The sequence below is a fragment of the Trichosurus vulpecula genome, chromosome 9 (genome assembly GCF_011100635.1).
Source record: "Trichosurus vulpecula isolate mTriVul1 chromosome 9, mTriVul1.pri, whole genome shotgun sequence".
NCBI classification, from domain to species: domain Eukaryota; kingdom Metazoa; phylum Chordata; class Mammalia; order Diprotodontia; family Phalangeridae; genus Trichosurus; species Trichosurus vulpecula.
Genome location: NC_050581.1, coordinates 162384341 through 162403187, shown reverse-complemented (window position 1 = coordinate 162403187; position 18847 = coordinate 162384341). Strand labels below are relative to the sequence as shown.

The window sequence follows — 18847 nt, the reverse complement described above, 5'->3', positions numbered from 1 at the left end:
AAAAGGTCCTTGAAGAAGCTAATCCAGAAGAAGTACCCACTGATCAGTACCCACTCATCCATACTGGCTTGTCTCCTCTAATGCAGTGAGTTTGGATTCAGAAGACCTGATCTGAAGTCCTGCCTCCGATGGCCACCATTTTGTTAATTTTCTTGGACCTCAGTTTCCTCATCTATAAAATGTGGGAGCAGAACCAGATAGTATCTGACATCCTTTCCAGCTCTAGATCTATGTCATTATGACCTTAGAGAGACTTAGACCTACAAGGTTAATTGAAGTAAAAGAAAGAGAGACCAAATTGCTTCGTATCTATAGTTTTTAACCTGTTTGTCCCTTCCTTCAATGAAAACACACATGTATTGTGTGCATATAGATACATATATACACGTGTGATGTACATGTGCATAAAACATATGTGTATATATAGATATGTGTGTGTATCCCTTCAGGTGTGAATTTCATTTAGGTCGCAGGGATAGATTAAATTGCTCAGAAGACAAGGCACAGTAATCCTACATTTCATTGTAATGTCTCTTTCTTTCCCACAGATTAAAGGTTGTAAAAAACTTAAAAGAAGCAGCCATTCTAGTCACTAGTTATTGGACTTGAGCCTCCTTTGACCTCGGAAACTGAAGATGAGGTTGCTATGGGAACTCCTGGTGCTGCAATCATTCATGTTGTGCCTTGCAGGTAAAATGTCATTTTAAAACTTTTTGATTTAAAAATCCCCCAGTCTCTCACACTAATTCAAAAGTGGGTCTCCACATTCAATACCACTGATAAGATCCTGAGTACATGTCACTGTGATGAGCTTCAGCTAACACTGTTGAATACACACTCACACACTCACCAAATGATAGTCTTTTCTGTGGCTCTTTTCTGATTTTATGCCAAAAGCGAAATGTTCTGTTTTCACTCATCTATCCTTACCCATTTACAGTTGTCTTAAGCTATCTTAAAAGATTATTTCTGTTCATGTCCGTGCTCAATTTCACAGATATTAAGCAATAATAGAGAAAATCTGGTGAGTAGTATAGCCATTGTGGATATCAGTGGATAGAACACTATCCAGGAATTATTTACTTGGCTTTGAGTTACTTCACTGATACAACTATTTCCTCTAGTTATCTTGCTTTGTTAATATTTGATGAATTTCTTGGGTTATTTTTGTCAATGGACATCTTTCTTGTTGACTTTTGATTCTGGTCTCAAGCTCCATAAGAACTGGACAGAAAGGAGAGTTCATGATTAGAACCTAGATCCTTATAAGATAAGTAAGTAGATAGATAGATAGATAGATAGATAGATAGATGCATAGACAGATGCATAGATAGACATATAGATGTAATTTTCCTTCTTAAAATTTTATAATTCTCTGTTCACTTCTTGCTCAATTAAGATGCTATCTTCTACTTGAAGCATTTCCTAATCCAAGGGTTTGTGTGTTCTCACTACTCTCAAATTTGTGTTAAAATAGCTGTTAAAATATTCAGTTCCCTTACTTCTTGTTTCATTCTTTTCTCTTTGTATTCAGAAAGCCTAATGCAGGACTTTGTTCATGGTAGATATTTAATAAATGTTTGATTTGATATGAGTTTTATTGGGCATCCAAGTGATAGTTTTATTATTTGGACATACTAATATTCCAATCAGTATGTAAAATGGAATAAATACAAAAACACAGTCCAGAGCCAAATATGAAAATTATTTTAGGATTCTTCCTGTCATCCTATCTGCACAGAGCAGGACTCTGTGCTAATCACTGGGGATGCAAATAAAAAATAGAAAGTATCTGCCTTCATGGAGCTTACAGTTTACACAAAAGAAAGCTGAAGGGGGAATGGGGCACCAAAAGGGATATTGATGAGGCTTCTATGAGGAGATTTTTGTTCTGGCCTAGACTTAGAAGGAGAGGTAGAAGCAACTAAGGTTTCTGATGAGGTGTGAATAACAAAGCTGAAGCGATTTCCATGATGATATTTCCTGGTGATGAGCTTTTTTCAGGAGGGGGGAGGAGGTTGGATGATGATGATGGTGAAGATAATGATGATGATGATGGTGAAGATGATGATATTGGAGCTGGAATCAACCAACCAGAGGACATGGTAGCAAGTGAAACCATTTTGAGATGTTTGGGTGAGAGATGGCATGGTCAAAGCTGTGATCTCATATGTCCCATGAGTTTCCTGACAGGAACCGCCCTCTTCTAATGTTGGTTCTACCTTTTATAGTCTTTAAGATTTGCCTGGGACCCTGAAAACTGTAGTCAAATCACCACTAACAGGGTCTCTGGAAATACATAAGACTGAACTACTCTGTAGTTCCATTCACCTTCCTCAGACTTCCCAAACCAAAGCCTTTTTTCTATATATGTTGTTTACTACTATTAGACTATGATCTCCTTAAGGGAGGGGGCAGTTTTGTTTTTGTATTTGTGTTCTCATTCTCTCCATATGACTCATACTATCCTTGGTGCATAGAAAGCACCCAATTAACATTTGGGTTGGGGGGAGAGTAGTTTTTGTTTTTCATTCACTGGAAGACCAATTAGCTTTTTCACACTGTCAAATGTATCAGAAGTGGGACTTGAATCCAGGTTGTCCTATTCCCCATAATGCCAAGCTCATTTTCATCAACATGAGTAAATGACATTTGTCAGGGGCAGACTATATGCCATAAATGAACAAGTTCATTCTAAATTTGTAAATTCATTTTCCAAATCTGGGCTTGTAGGCAGTTTGGTGGAGTAGTAAGTAGGGTGCTGTGCTTGGAATCGGGAAGCCCTAAGTGTCAACCTCTTCTCAGATATTTATTAGCTATGTGAGCAAGGTACTACAAAGTTCCCTCATTTGTAAAATGGAGGTAATAATGACATTCACTTAATGAGGTTGCTGAGAGAATCAAATGAGATAACATTTGCAAAGCACTTTGTAAGTCTTAAAGAAAAGACCACATCTATTATCTCAGGCTATGTAATCCGGGGTAGAGTGCTAGACTTGGAGGGGCAGGAATTGACGTAGAATCCCAACTCTGCCACCAATGCATTTTGGGTAAATCTTGAGGCTTCAGTTTCCTCACGTGTAAAATGAAGGGATCTGAATAGCCTCTAATAACCTTTCCAGCTCTGAATCTGTAATCCTCTGTTACTATGATCTAAGCCAATTATACTTCCATTGCAACATACTATATCAGTAAGGCAAGATTCACAATATTGATGGTGACCATGAATGTGCCTGTATAGTTTGGAATTGCAAAATATGAGAGACTCTCTATGTAGAAGGCAGAAGAAGTAAAACATTTATTCAGACACCAAAGGATCAAATCCCAAAACCAATAATTGCAATTCTACATAGCAGCAATCGTATCCCAAAACCAGTAAGTCCACTTCGCTGTAACAGCGAGGAAATTAAAAGACAATATTGCAGGAAGGAGCTAAGCCATCCTGTCACCTTCTCCTCTGCTAGGGCCTTCCCATAAACACTCACTCATAAATCCTGTCTGCTTTCCTGCATCCTCTCCTCCCACAGTTCTGAGAGCTTGCAGTTCTGACAGCCCTTGCAGTTCTCTCTCTGTGTGTCTCTCTGGCTCTCTGTCTCTTTGTCTCTGCAGTCCTCTTTCTCAGCCCTTCCAATGCTCTCTCTGTCTCTCTCTAGCTCTCTGTCTCTTTGTCTGTCTCACAGTTCTCTCTTCTGAGCTTGATGGCTACCCTCAGTATATGTATGTATGTATGTATGTATATATATATGTATATATGTATATGTGTGTATGTGTGTATATACACACCCTTCTTAGGGCCCAAGGGCTTCATACCTAATCAGCAAAAGTGTGTGGGCCTGGGGCTTAGCACCTAGTTAGAAAAAGGGTGTAGGCCTGCCTACACACAAGCCTCCCCTAATCAAGCTTCCCTTAACTAGCTCTACCTGAGGCCTATTAAATGGGCAGGGAAGATCTTTAATCATATTAACACCACACATATCCATAGTTTATTGTCCTGCTTCTTCCTAAAGGCCTATGATGTGGCAGAACCTCTCCTACTCTCTCAATATCCCACAAAATGTTCTAAATCTTCTTGTTATGTGTAAATTGCAGAGCTGCATCTGGAAAGGGGGTTTCCATGCTGAGTATTCTCTTTACTGATGAAATCAATGGTCAGATTTCCTTCTCCGTCCCACAGTATTGTAAAGGTACAGAAAAATGAAAAGTTTATAATCAAAGGAACAGTTATTTAACTTTGTCTAGAATTCCAGTCCTAAATATGGGAAGTTATTCAAAACTAAATGAAGAGCTGGGCATTCATCTTTCCTAATTTCTTGGCCAAACTATTGAGGGTGCTTTATTGATTGTCTTTGTGAGCTTCCATTGTGAGTTTTCCACTTTATATCATATTAATATTCCTTTTACATATACCTTCTTTAGAGTAGGCAAAGTCAAGCTTTGTTAATCATTTTTGTTTTCTTGTGATTTGTCTTGATTTTACCAATTTGCCTACCATTTGGTCCTCTGAATTCTGAACAGCTTTTTTTCAGCTGTTCATTTTATTTCATTCCTGTGTGTCGACTTCCTTTGAATCTTTTCTTGTTTTCAGTGTAGTATGTAGTTGGTACCTCGTTATTTAAGAAAAAGAAATACAATGTTACAGTCTGTTGTGGTGTCCTTATTAAATCATTCTGGGGATCAGTACATGACATTCCTTCCACCGCTTCTATGCCTTTGAAAACTCTGCCCCCTACCCTTGAATGAACTCCCTTCTCTATTCTAGGAATCTCTAACTTCCATCAGTAATCAATTCAAACTTCACTTCCAATAAGAGACCTTTCCTATGTAACCAAGGTCTGGTACATGAACGATGTACATCAGATGGTTTCACTCCACCTCCATTAGGTGAATTCCCCCAGTTATTAGTGATCCCCATCAATGAATCAATTCATTGCATTATGAGGTGGATCATTGGATAGAGTGCGGGGCCTAGAGTCAAGAAGACCTGAGTTCAAATTCTGCATCAGACATTTGCTAACTGTGTGACCCTGGGCAAGTCACTTCACTTCTGTTTGCCTTAATCCACTGGAGAAGGAAATGGCAAGCCACTCCAATATCTTTGCCAAGAAAACACCATGGTCAGTATGGTCCATAGTGTCATGAAGAGTTGGACCCAACTGAACAGCAACAATATTTTTTCTTTACAATTTCCCCCTCCCGTGTATATTCCTTGAGGGCAAAGACTATTCCTTTTCTGTCTGTGCATTCCCCAGTGCCCAGGACAGTGCCAGTCACAGCATAAGCGCTTACTAAATTGTTGAATTAAATTAGCTTTCCAATCCAAGATCATACTTCAAAAGTATAAAAGCAATGCCACCAATTCCAAGGGATTAGAAACTTTGTATGATATGTTAACCCCTTGATGCCATCAAGATCATTCATCTTCCTGTGTGTTATCTAAGGAAAAAGCAGGGGAGAGGAGAGGAAGAAAGGGGAAAAAAGAAGAGGAGAGGAGAGGGGAGAAAAGAAGAGGAGTGAAGAAGACATCCCAGGATAGGAGAGCACAGGAGAGAGCTTCTAGTCCTCTCTCAGTACCAAGGTGAATCACAACTAGGCTTTTGCTATCTGGAGTCTATGAATAGGCTGGTTTAGAAATCATTTTTTTTCCTTAGTGGGCTCCACAATTCTCCAGCTTCCTCAATTTAAATAGTAGAGTAATTGCCCTCAGGGAATTCATCCTCTAAGAGGCTGATGAAACAGACCTACAAGATCACAAAATATAATGTGTATTCAACCATAGCATTCAGGTATGCTTTTCATTTTCTACACTAATGGAAGGGTGTAGGAGTGTGGACAATCCGAAATAATTTCTTAAGCCACGTATAGAATCATTCCCCTGTCAAAAAAAAAGAAACTATTTTAAATAATTTCAATAAATAGTGAATTTTTCCCCCTCTTGGATAGGAAGGAAAGTCCAATATCAGCTTTAAAATACTAATTTCAATGACAATCCAAGCAGTGGTAATAGCTGATTGTGAATTTAAGTACACATAGACATGCTAATGTCTGCATATATGAAGATCTCTAGGGCCCTGGAGTAGGCCTCCTAACCCTTCCCCTAAGTCTTCATCTCATTCCTAAACTGTGCCCTAGGCCTGAAATGAACTTTGTCCTCCTTCAGCCTCTTCAAACTAAAGGCTTTCAAGGCTCATGTGAGGTACCACCTCCTACATGAAGGCTTTCTTAGTATCATTGTCCATACTCACAAGTCTTTAGCACTCTCTCCCTCCTCAAGTTACCTTGTATTTATTTATGCGTACATGGAAGCAGTGTAATATAGTGAATGTTTGGTGTTCTGGGCTTAAAGTCAAGGAGACCTCACTTCACATCACACCTCTGATGCTTACAAGCTTTGTGACTCTGGCAGGTTACTAAACCTCCCTGTGCGTCAGAAAACATCCTTGCTGTTATCTACTGAGTCTATGCTAACGGAGGAGCTTCCCCAGGCTGACACACAGACAAAATAATCAATCCTTCTTATCTGCACACATACTGCATTCCTCTCTACCACTGCAACAATAAAATTACCAGTTCCTTGAGAACAGGGACTGTTTAATAGTTGTTTGTTTTTTTAATCTTTTCTCTGTATCCCTAGTGCCTAGCACCGTGTTTTGCACATGGTAGTTCAATAAATATTTATTAGATGGAAACAATGTATTTCTCAGTTGGTCTCCATTTTAATATGGCTACATTTTCTCCTTTCTCAGAATTTTTGATCTTTCAAGATTGCCTGTCTTATGAAAAACTGCAGCCTTCCCAAATGCAGGCATTTCATTTCTTTGTTCAGCAAAATCTCTGCCATTGTTAACAGCTACATCTGGCAGGAGGCAATGGGGAAGAGGTCTAGTATAATTCAAGGAAGATAGACTGTGGAATTGACAGATGATCCCAGAGAAATGAATGACGAGGAGCTCTGAGTTGAATAGTCGATCATAAGTATATAGCTTGAACTTGCAGCAGGAATAATATCTTGTCAGAGGCCAGTACCTATAATCAGAGAGAAGGGGGAGTCCTCCATCAACCTTGCCCAGGAGAGGAGTTTCTTTAAACTTTTTAAATTTTCTACATCCCAAACACGTATTCCTACTTCATGGGTTTAATATAGTGCCTAATGGGACCTCCAGTAAGTATGTTGACATAGATAATGCAACTCTGGTAGACAGTGGGGCTGATGAATCTCAAAATTCCAGCAAAGCCCAGACTCCAAAGGTCTTTTTTCACTGAAGCACTCCTGAGCCCCCACCAGGATGGTGCTCAGTGAAACAGGCATTACATAATCTGATTGCAAAGCAGGAAACCTCAATGCAGTCAGTGAAACTGTTTTTATTCTGAGGATGTCTTCTTTACTGCAAATTTTTTCTCTGCTTCTATCTCCCTCCTCTCTCCAGCAATTTAGAGGAAGAACTCAAGTAATAAGTGATTTGGACCAAATATTAAGCATAGTTCTTATTATCTGTCCTCTTGTGATCGACAAATATTCAAGTAATATTAGAAGAGTCTTTTCATTAGTAGCTTTCATTCACACAGTTATCCAAATGTCCATTAGTAGTAACCTCCTCTTATTTCCTTTTTTAATTTTGTTTCAATGTATTGTTTCTCTTTCTAAGAAACTGCCTTGCTGAGGCATTTCCAATCGTGTTGGAAAGTCTTCTGTTGCTAGACAGATGATTTCCCATTTCCTGTGTGCCCTGTCACAACCAGGGCCATGAAATGAAGTCTAGAATGGGAGAAAGATTTAGCAAGGAGAGAGCTAATAACTAGATTAAAAGGCAGAGAGTCAAGGGCTGAAAACTCAGGAAACATACAACTAGTATGGGGCATTGTAGATGCTTTGGAAATAATCAAACCATGGAAGAAAGGGAGGGGGAAATTCTTGCCGAAAATAGCATAACCATTTAAAAATATTACAAGGTGGTAAAACTTTAACAGACAGCAATGCTCTTGAGAATTTATCTACAGACAGAAACCAGAAGGGATTTTAACATTTTCAATTTGTCCTCTCTCCACGACCTCATGAAGACATACATGGCATACTGATGAACTTTAGTTTATAATGACCATTACAGTTAAGTCTTTTCCTGGAGAGAAAACATTAGTATTTTCATTAGTTACACCCATCCAGGCCAATGGCTACCTATAATTTTCCCAACTTAACTTAGCATGTATTACATCTGGAAAAACCTGGAACTTTCTACTATATCAAGCCAGGTAAGTTAGAAACTAGGAAAATAGAAATATCAAGTCAGTGTAGAAAGTGTTAACAGTGGCCCTGTGTACTGGAAGATGACATCTTTTCTAGGTGTGTCATCTTCATCTCGATCCCAGTCTTTGTTCAGGCAAGAGCAGTATGTTGTCTGTTCTTCATGTCACATACATGGCATCAGAGGGTCAAAGACAAAGCTGGAAAGCGTCTTAGCAGTCAGCTAACCCAACCTTCTAATTTCAAAGAAAAGGGAACTAAGGTGATGGGAGATTATCTGACTTGCCTAGTGTCACATAGATAATAAGTGTCAGAGGTGGGATTTGAACCCAGGTCTTCTACCTCCAGGATCAGTATCCTTTCCATTGAGTTATCACTGTATCACATAAAGCAAATTGTCCTGATTGTCCCAGGCCTGGTACTTCAGAGGGTTCTTCACTGGTATGGTAGTTAGGTAGGTATAATTGTAATAATATTAATACTTTTAAAAAGCACCTCAAGTCACTTCCTGAAAAGAAAATGGTAAACAATATCATTATCCTTAATCTCATTTTATACATGCTTCAGTAAGGACAAATGGCTTGGTAATTATCACAATCTTAGTATGTGCCCAAGATGAGATTCAAAACCAGGTCTCCTGACACCAATTCCATGCCATGCGTAGGCAAGGTTCCCCTGATCAGTTTGATGAACTTATCTCTTCTCCTATCGAGTACAGAAATGACCATTGACATTTTCTTAATTGTGTCCTCTGTTGACTAATAAAAATAAATACACCGGTGAGAGCTCATGGTATAGTTTTGATCTTGTCAGGGGGTCCTATATGTAAGCTGGAGTTAGAGATGAGGGCTTCCAGGTCCTCACAGAGATATGTAGTAACTCCGGATGAAACTGAGTGGGAAGAGACAGTGAGGCCAACAGTTAATGCTTAAAAAAAGAGATATAAGATGTTCAAATCCACCCACAGTCATCATGTCAACCTCATTACCATCATTATTAAGGCATCAGAAGCAAGAGGGGAGCTGACTATTTGACGACATTTTTCCTCAAGTGATGTCTGTCCCTTTGGTGACATTTTTTCTTTCTTTTCTCCTTGAAGCCTGCCCTATATATTTAAATCAGATTTCACCCACATAAAATATTACAGGGAAAGGGGGAGAATGGCAAAATGTGGTTTGCCCTTAGGCCTATACTTTCCTAGGATATACCTGCTTGAATTATTCCTGAGTGGCAGGCAGGGGCAAAGAGAAGCAGTTTATGCTGAGTAAAGAGGCAGGGGTATGGGCTGGCCAAAATGTGTGATTTGTTTGTAATTGTATTATTTTACAGTTATACAACTTCCTTTGGCAAATAAAAAAGGCTACATCCTTGATGTAATCTGGCACACTGATGCTCTAATGACCTTTCTTCAAATGTTCTTCCTCAGTGCCAAAGTCCCCAGTGTAACTCCTTTCCTAAGTCACTCAGTTACTTTGTATAATGGCTTTCTTCCTTTAGATTCCACTCCATTCTAATCTGAAATATACATTTGTATGTATACATGTGTAACAATATATATAGCATATATGTATATTGTGCATATAAACATATGTGTGCTTTATTGATGCCTTTTGTTATTTTACAACACCATAATTTCCCCCCACTAATCTTTTCTACCCCCACCACCAAAAGCGAACCCATATAACAAATAGTATTTTTTAAAAAGACAAAAAAAGAGGAGGAAAGCAGCAAAACTTATCAATGCATTAAAAAAATCTAAAAACATGTGCAATGTAAAACATTTGTGGACCTCCCACCTCTGCAAAGGAGTGGGGTAGGAATGTCTTCTCCAATCTCTTCTTTTAAGCCATACTTGCCTTTTAGCATCTTTCAACATTGATTTTTGTTTGCGTGTGCTTCTCTCTGTGTGTTATTGTACTTTCCATTTGCGTTGTTGAAATCATTGAGCGTATCGCTTTCTTGGCTCTGCTCACTTCATTCTGCATCAGTTAGTTCCTGAAGGTCTTGCTGTGCAATCACCTAGGAGGGGGGGAATAAGGCCCAAAATTGAATGGTTGAAATTCATGTAGAAAGGAAAGATGTGATTTTTACTGAAGAGATCAAATCAATGGAATTTGGAAGGTGAATGGCATGAGGGGAGGGGTTGTACAGAGATAGGAAGAAAAGTCAAAAATTAATCTACATTTTTAAATATGGGTGACTGATACAGCGAATATACCATCAACTGTCAAGAGAGATTAGTTGGAGGTAGAGATTTGTTTTGTTTTGTATTTAGATATGGGGGAGTGGTGGGGTAGAATTGGATATATTCGTTTTTGAACCTGTTGAGATTCTTGATCAGCACCTGGGAAGCTCAAGTAGAGATATGGAGAAGTCATAGAATCAGCAACTTGCCGTTGACATGATGCCGACTCAAGCCATGATTAACACCACCTCCCTCAGTCTCTTCTCCCCAAACTTCTCACACAGAGAGCAGAAACTGGACTCTCAGCTTATTCTGCTTTGAATCAGCTACTCTGCCCTGTTTCATCTCCATTTAACAAGATGTCCCTATACTGGGTATCCCTTGGTGTCTTCCCCTCCTGCCTCCTTTGCTGGTTGTATCCACCATTAGATTACAAGCTCCTTGAGGGCAGGGACTGTCTTCCCTTTGATTAATCGTATCCCCAGAATTTAGCACAGTATCTGGTATATAGTCGGTGCTTAATAAACGTTTATGGGATTGGATCAGAGGAGGTAATGAAAAGAAAAGATTTACAAGAGTTACAATGGAGTTGTTACAACTGAAAGATTGTCTCTAACCAAACTACCTGAATACAGCAAATACATAAAAAGAAACGACAGACATTGGGAAAAACTAAAATGAAAAAGACATCATCTCAAATACACAAAAAGGGTAGAAATGCAAATATGCACGTAGAGTTTTATCTACTTAGTTTTTTTTTAAATCAATGTAAACTCTCTGATTCCAACTCTATTACCTCCATTTAAATGACATATATACCAGAAGCAAATTAACATGCCAGAAAGGTGTTTGTACTGTTGGTGAAGAAACTCATGTCAAAACAAAAATGTTTGGATAAATCTGAGCTGAAGAAGCAATGAACAGGGTAACAACTTTGAAGGAGCATGAATGGTTGGGCTGAGAGTCTGTAGAGCTGCACTTACTCAAAAGAGACATTTCTAAAAGACTGAAAGCTTTGAATTTCCTCTTACCTGAACTGTTGGAACTGCTTTCAGATCAAGACTGGGAAATTCACACAGCTCAAAAGGTGGTAATCTACTGTCAGATTGTATCATGGCTGATGAGCGCTACCTGAACCAGGGAAGGGAGAGGGAATCATTTGGAGGAATATTTTTTTAAACTCTTGAGTAATTTGCTCCAATAGTTTGCTCATTAATATTACATATATTAATATGTATATATGCACATGAAGGGATTAAGCTTATGCATGTGCGTATACACGCACAAATATATTTATTTGGATGTAAAATATGTGTTTGTGTGTATAAAATACTTGAATAAATTATCCTAAAGCTTTTGGGGAAAAAAATTTGTAATGATTTCTTCTTATTTCTCCTATTTGCATAATGTTAATAAATGTTATCTGGCAGAGTATGCTCATACATATATACCTTGCATGCTTACAATGCATATACATATTTTTACAGTAATGTATATTCATTCACACTGTCATTATAAAGGTGATACTTTGTTTGCTGGTGTTGGTTTCATCTGGCTAAAGAGAGGGAATATCGATCAAATTAACATCTCCATGAAGTACTAAGGGTTCATCATCATCGTCATCACAAACAGCATTATTATCACCAACAAAATCATTGTCAACCACAACATCACCACCACCACCAGCATCAATCACAATATTACCATCATCAACGTCACCATCATCATGATGGTGATCATGATTTTCATCAGTACCATAACTGACATTTACATAGCACTTTAGGCTTGGCAATGCGCTTTGCCTGAAGTGGTTCATTTCATGCCTATAAGGTATGTTAATACAGGTATTATTAGCCTCACTTTATAATAGCTGAGGATTAGAGAGATCAAGTGACTTGTTCACATTCACGATTGTTGTGGTTGTTCAGTTGTTTCCATCAAGTCTGACTCTGTGACCCCACTTGGGGTTTTCTTTCCAAAGATACTGGAGTGCCTTGATATTTCCTTCTCCAGCTCATTTTACAAATGAGGAATGGAGTCAGACAAAATTAAGTGACTTGCCCAGGGTCACACAGCTAGTAAATGTCTGAGGTCAGATTTGAACTCAGGAAAATGAGTCTTTTTGACTCTAGGCCCAGTGTTCTATCCCCTATGCAACCTAGACATCCTACAGGATGTTCTCTTGATTCCAAATCCAGAGTTCTCTATACTATACCATGATCCTTCACTCCCTAGTGTCCACAGATGCATGCAAAAATCCGATTCTGCAAAGACTGTGCTGCATAGTCTTTGGTTTATTGACTTGGGTTACTCTTTTTCTGTCAATTTTTTTCTCAGATTGTTCATTTCAAATTAGTACATCCTGACAAACTAAAGGGGAATTTCCAAACACATCATCTTAAAGGAAGCCCTGTATAGTGGAAAGGACACTGGACTTAGTGTCCAGAGTGACTTGATTTGGATTCTGTCTCTGATTCTGACTAGCTGTGTGATAACGCCTTATTTCCTAGGACTTAGTTTCTTCCTCCATAAAATGGGAGTAATAATGCCTTTGTGAGCTACCTACCCAAAAAGGTTGTTGAGAGGCTTTCATGTAGTAGTATATCTTGCATACTTTGTAAAGTGCTGCATAAATATACATTTATATGTGTCAATTCATATTATTTCCATTTGCAATGATGGCTCAAAGATTTCCTGTTATAACCAACATAGGAATGACATCCTTCCCTCCAGTATTTTCTTCACTGTTTCTAAGTTATTATAAACAGGGCAAACCTTGGGGTAGAATGAGAAAGAAGAAGAGAATGAAATTGGACTTCCCATGATAGTCCTTAGTATTTTTGCTTTCTATTACAGATGTAATCAAGTGTGAACCTAGAAATTTTCTGATTCCAAAATTTCCCTTTTAAATCCTTGCCTTTGATTTCTAGTAGTTACCATCAGAAGGACAGTGTGATAGAAGGAAAGGACCACCAACTCTGGAGTCAGAGGTCCTGCTTTCAAATCCTACCTCTGATGTTTGTTACCTATGTGAGTTTCATCATTTATAATATGAAAGATTTTAACTAATTGAACTCTGAGGTCCTTTCCAGCTCCAGATCCATGATTGTATGATCTTATGATTAGGAAATAGATCTCTCATAGGCATAGATAGGGATAAATGAAGAGGATATATGGTATATCCTAGTTGCTGAAGTGGGTTTCTCTCCTCCAGGAATGAGCAAAGTCTTGCTGGTGAACTTAGAAATGCACCTCTGAGGATAAATTGAGGGCACTGGAACACCTTTGATTTGTTCTCAGTTTCTTTATGACCTAGACCTATACCTCAGCATGGCCTAATCACAAAATCAGGGACCCACAAAGAGAGTCAAGGAAAAATGCAGAAATTCTACATATTTCCATCTTTTCCTTTTCCTTCTTCTCCCCTGTTTTTTTCATCTTCCTTATTCTTCCTGTACTCATTTCCTCTTCTTTCTTTTCCACAATTTAAGTTATAACATATTACCTAGGCTTAGAAATAATAATTAATTCCAAACCTTTCCTACAATATGGATGTTTACTCCTAAAAAGCAGTGCCTCCATTAACCCCCTAAACCAAAGATTTGCTATATTTTTAGGCTTTCTTGTAATGATACTTCTTATTTCATGTGCGCTACCTACCAATCATACAGTGTCTATTATTATATGAAAGAAATATGTGAAATTTCAAAAGATATTTTCCCCTTTTTATGTGGGATATCAATAGGTCCCAAAGATCTAAACAAAACTAAAGTTAATTCATATTTTTGTTAAGATAAAAGAATAAAAGTGTAAAAACTGTCTTGGTCAATTGTCCTTCCTTTTCTCCCCCAACTTGTTGTGGGATTCTGTGAAGTTATAGACGTATGATGAAGACTGGAGAACATAACATTTATACCTAAGCTGCAAACAATTTTAAAACTTTAAAAATACAAAATGGGGCTGCTAGGTGGTACAGGGAATAGAACACCAGCCCTGGAGTCAAGAGGACCTGGGTTCAAATCTGGCCTCAGACACTTTACACACTTACTAGCTGTGTGACCTTGGGTAAGTCACTTAACCTCAACTGGCCTGCCTTTCCCCCTCAAAAAAAAAACAGTAAACAAAATGAATTCCTTTTTTTTTCTTTAGCAATGAGTACAGATAAATTCTTTAGTTGTTTTCTATTCAATATTTGAGTGATTTTATGGAAGCATTTCAGTTTTTCACCAGATGTTTGCCAATCAAGAACATGTGGCCAAATGTCTGTTCTTTAAGACATAATGACCAAAGTTTTTGTATTATCCAGGCCTTTTGCTTCTCTTCTCCCTCTTGCTACCTGCATTTTTGGCCTCTTCATTTTGATCTTCAATAAAAGGGAGATGGGAGATAAGGAGGTAAAAAATAAACCACTCTTACCCCATATTTTTAGGTATGCAATCAACAAGTATTTATTGAGTTCTTAATAGGTAGAGAAACCAACATGCAAATAATTATGTACATGCAAGATATGTATAGTGTAAATATATACAGTGTAAATAGGAAATGCACAGTCTAACTACATTCCAAATGGAAGGCATGATTAGGGAGCGGAGTGAGGGAGGGACTGGGAAAGGCCCCTTGCAGAAAGTGAGATCCTAACTGAGTCTTAAAGAAAACTAGGAGACAGAACTGAGGTTGGTGATTAGTTCACATATGGGATACAGCCAGTGGAAATGCATGGACTCAGATGTACAGTCATGTGGTAGTAATAGAAAAAGGACCAACATTTCTAGATTATAGAGCACATGGAAGGAAGTAAAATGTAAGAAGACCAGAAATGGAAGAAAGGTCAGGTTAAGAAGCCAAACAAAGGATTTTATAGTTGATCCCAAACGTAATAGGGGAGGTAATAGTATTCACATTCCTTAACCCTCTCTTATGCCTAAGAATATAAGAGGTTGACAAATGGAAGGCTATTTGTGCTATAAATAGTCAAATTAAATTTGGGCCTTTAAGTTCTATTAAAAGTACTTCTGTCCAAATATTTGCATTGGATTTTCAATAAAAGCATTAATTCGAATTAATCACAAGCTTTTATTTGAAATTGTTTGGAGTACAGTTTATCTGCCAGATTACAGCATATTCCCAATATATTTATATTTGAACCCTTGTAGCATTGACAATGCCATTGTCAATAGTACCAAAGCTACAGCATTTTATTAATTAATTGCAATGCTTTTGCCATCAGTTACCATGTATGCCTCCAGGGGTATTCTCTTGGAATTCATAACCTCCCAAAGCTCATCATATTATAGATGTATCAACTGAGAAACTTATATATCCTCAGTACCCCTTGTCCCTAGGCCCCTCCCAAAAGTAGAGTGGACATCTGGGAGCTTCTCCCATATCCTCTACTATTTGAGAAGGGTGGTCAGGGTACTTGCTTCATCATTTCCCAACCTGCTACTCTCCTGGACTTCATCATCTCCAGCAACTCATCATTCAGCAAAATGAAATCAACTCTGTAACTCACACCTCCTCAGATCGTTTCCTACCTTACTATAGGACTTCATCACGCTCCCCTGGAATAAATGATCACCATGAAGATATAGATGTTTTTGTAGCTATAGATATGATTCCATCAAAGAGATATATAATTGAGGAGAAAAGATGGTCCATGAATTAAGTGACTCTTATAATTTAAGTTATGGAGAATAGAAAAGAGAAAGGGGGCAAGGAAAATGGGGAGATGAAAGAAAAGTAGAGAAAGCAAAGAAAGAGAAGCAAAGAATAACTGAAGAAAGTCCATGTACTTTCATAGTATCCTTACAACGTCAAGAGAACAGAACAAAGGCCTTCAGCCCACTGGGTAGGCACCATGTTGTAAATCTTTGGGTAGATATGGACAACATCACAAAAGAGGAGAAGGCAGTGATGGGCTATGATCTGCCCGATTGAAAGGATGACCAACATGAATGAGATCAGTGACCCATTGAAGTATCTAGAATGTGTACTGTAAATTGCCTTGGCATTTATTCTTTATTTTGAATATTTTTGAAGCACTTTTAGATTCACTGAGCTGTAAAGGTACAACAGCTTAGCTGTTACTAGGCATCCCCTGTCATCATTCTAATAAACCCCACATTTTCAGAAGTGCACACCTTTGGGGTAGAATTCATCCTTAAGCAGCCCCCAAGCAAATGATTCTATTCACCCACAAAGATAATGGCTGCTTAGACAAGCAGAAAAGGTCTGAGTTCATTTTCAACTTATTTTTTTCCTTTGACTCAGGCTTACAATAAGGAGACTCTTTTTCCAAAAAATAACAACAAAAAATGTTTCAACCACTTAAACTTAAGACTCCAATTCATTGGTTGGGTAAATCACAAAGAGACCCACTGCCATCATATGCCACGCAGATCCTTTGTAAAATGTATGTTTCATTAAAATGGCAGATATAAGCACTTAAGATTTCTGTGATATAGCAGAGAAACAGGCCCTGGTAACTTCCTCAGGCAGTAGATAATGGGCACCATTTATATGTAGCCTGTCCATGTAGTACCAGGCAAATAAGAAAGGAAAACCCAAGGCCATGCACTTTCTGTTAGACACTATCACTCTAGGCTATGGGAAGAGAAGGCTGAATGTGCAGACACAAGAGAGTAATTTGCTAATCTAGCTGCTTTATGTTAAAGGAGACATAGAAGCATTTGTCTAATGTTAGTAGTTTCAAATCAACCAACCATATACAATCAGACATTGGAAACTTCCTCAAGCTTTTTCATTCACTTGTATAGTATGCCAAGTGAGTAAGAATAGGAGAAAAATGCTTGGATTATTTTAATTTAATCTCTTAATTTAAAATTTCCAAGGTTGCCCTTTCTTTCTTTCTTTTTCTGTCTCTGCATATCTCTGTCTCCCTCTGTCTCTCTGTCTCCCTCTGCCTCTCTTTCTCTCTGTCTCTCTCCCCACATATACACATGCATTCACTTAAATATGTATATATACATATATACATACACACACATATGTATGGGAGTGCTGAGCACTTGGGATTCAGATTTTTAAAAGCAAGATAAGCTCTTCCCTCAAGGGTCCCATTTTCTTCTAAGGCAAAGCAATAAATATAGGGTAGTAGTGGTGCAGGAGGGGTGTTTTGGTTAGGAAAGTCACATGGATTTTGAATAAAGGCATAGGAACATCAAATAGCAAGCCTTTTCCAGGAATAGTAATGTTAATTTGATTAATATTCTCAGAGGAAGATGCAAATGTAGGTAGCATAGCAGAAAATTAACATTTTCCTACAATGAAACTTAGGGTCTGGGGCCTGTTATGTATATAGCAGGCCCCAGACCCTAAGCTTCACTGTATATGTGTGTGACACACAGACACACATATGTATATGTGTCTAAACACATATATGTATGCATATATACACACATATACTCACACACATATATACAAACTATATATAGTAATATAGTGTATATATATATAATAGAATGCATATATAGTATGTATGCATATATGTATATGTGCATGTTTTGTATATACGTATGGATCTATACATATACATATGTGTATACACACATGTATGTATGTATGTATATGTGTGTATAAATTGTCATGGAACAGGAACTGGATCTGTGATGTTGGTGCAGGAAATTCCCCTGCCAGTGTGAGCCATCACTTTCTTTGCCACTTCTACTGCTCAACATTTGGCTAGCCTACTAAGAGATGAAGTGGCTTATCATATAGGCAGTGTTAGAAATGGGACTTGAACTCAGGGCTTTCTGACTCTGAGGCCTTTTCTACACCCATTGTGCTATGCTGCCTGTCACATTTTCCATGTTAATCCTAAATATTAGATGAGTTCATGAGAGATACACTGCAGTTTAAATCCTGTCTTCTGTTTTTTCCAAAGCCAGATGGTCAGTTTATTTCATGGTCTTTCTCATTCCTGGATCAGCAGCAAGCGTTTTCAGTTTTCTAAAGTAGTTCTAAGATCTTTGTCATTAGAATTGCTTAAACTGCCATGAGATTTGTAACATACTTTGTAAAGAGTAGCATCTGTATATGGGGTGGGAGCGGGAGGCAGGTAAATATATATAGATGGACAATCCACAATTGGCTGTGATGCTATTAGAAGGGAGAACAAGTAAAGACAATACTCACATCATTTAAATTTGATTTTTCTATTTTTCTGAGCAGATTTGTCTCTTTCCTGTCCTACTATTTATTCTTTGCTTAAGTCACTATACCAATCAGTTTGAATTCTTTAAGTGTACATACCACATGTGTTTATATGATGCCAAAATATTTGGATGAAGAGTAAGTCAGCTGGGTATTTTGTCCACACGATATCAGATATATCGGGAAACATCTGGATGTTTGGCATTGCATAGACCAGAGCCTCAGGTGTCTAACTGAATTTTTCGCTTTTCATC

General features: G+C 38.1%; 1 protein-coding gene across 1 annotated transcript in view; it reads left to right on the top strand.

Moving 5' to 3' along the window:
- Positions 1-560: 560 nt before the first annotated feature.
- CNTN4 (contactin 4) overlaps positions 561-18847 on the top strand; it is a 537580-nt gene continuing 519293 nt past the window's right edge. The window contains exon 1 of the mRNA XM_036739098.1: positions 561-690. Coding sequence (XP_036594993.1) covers positions 636-690 — 55 coding nt within the window. The 5' untranslated portion in view covers positions 561-635. The remainder of the gene's footprint in view (positions 691-18847) is intronic.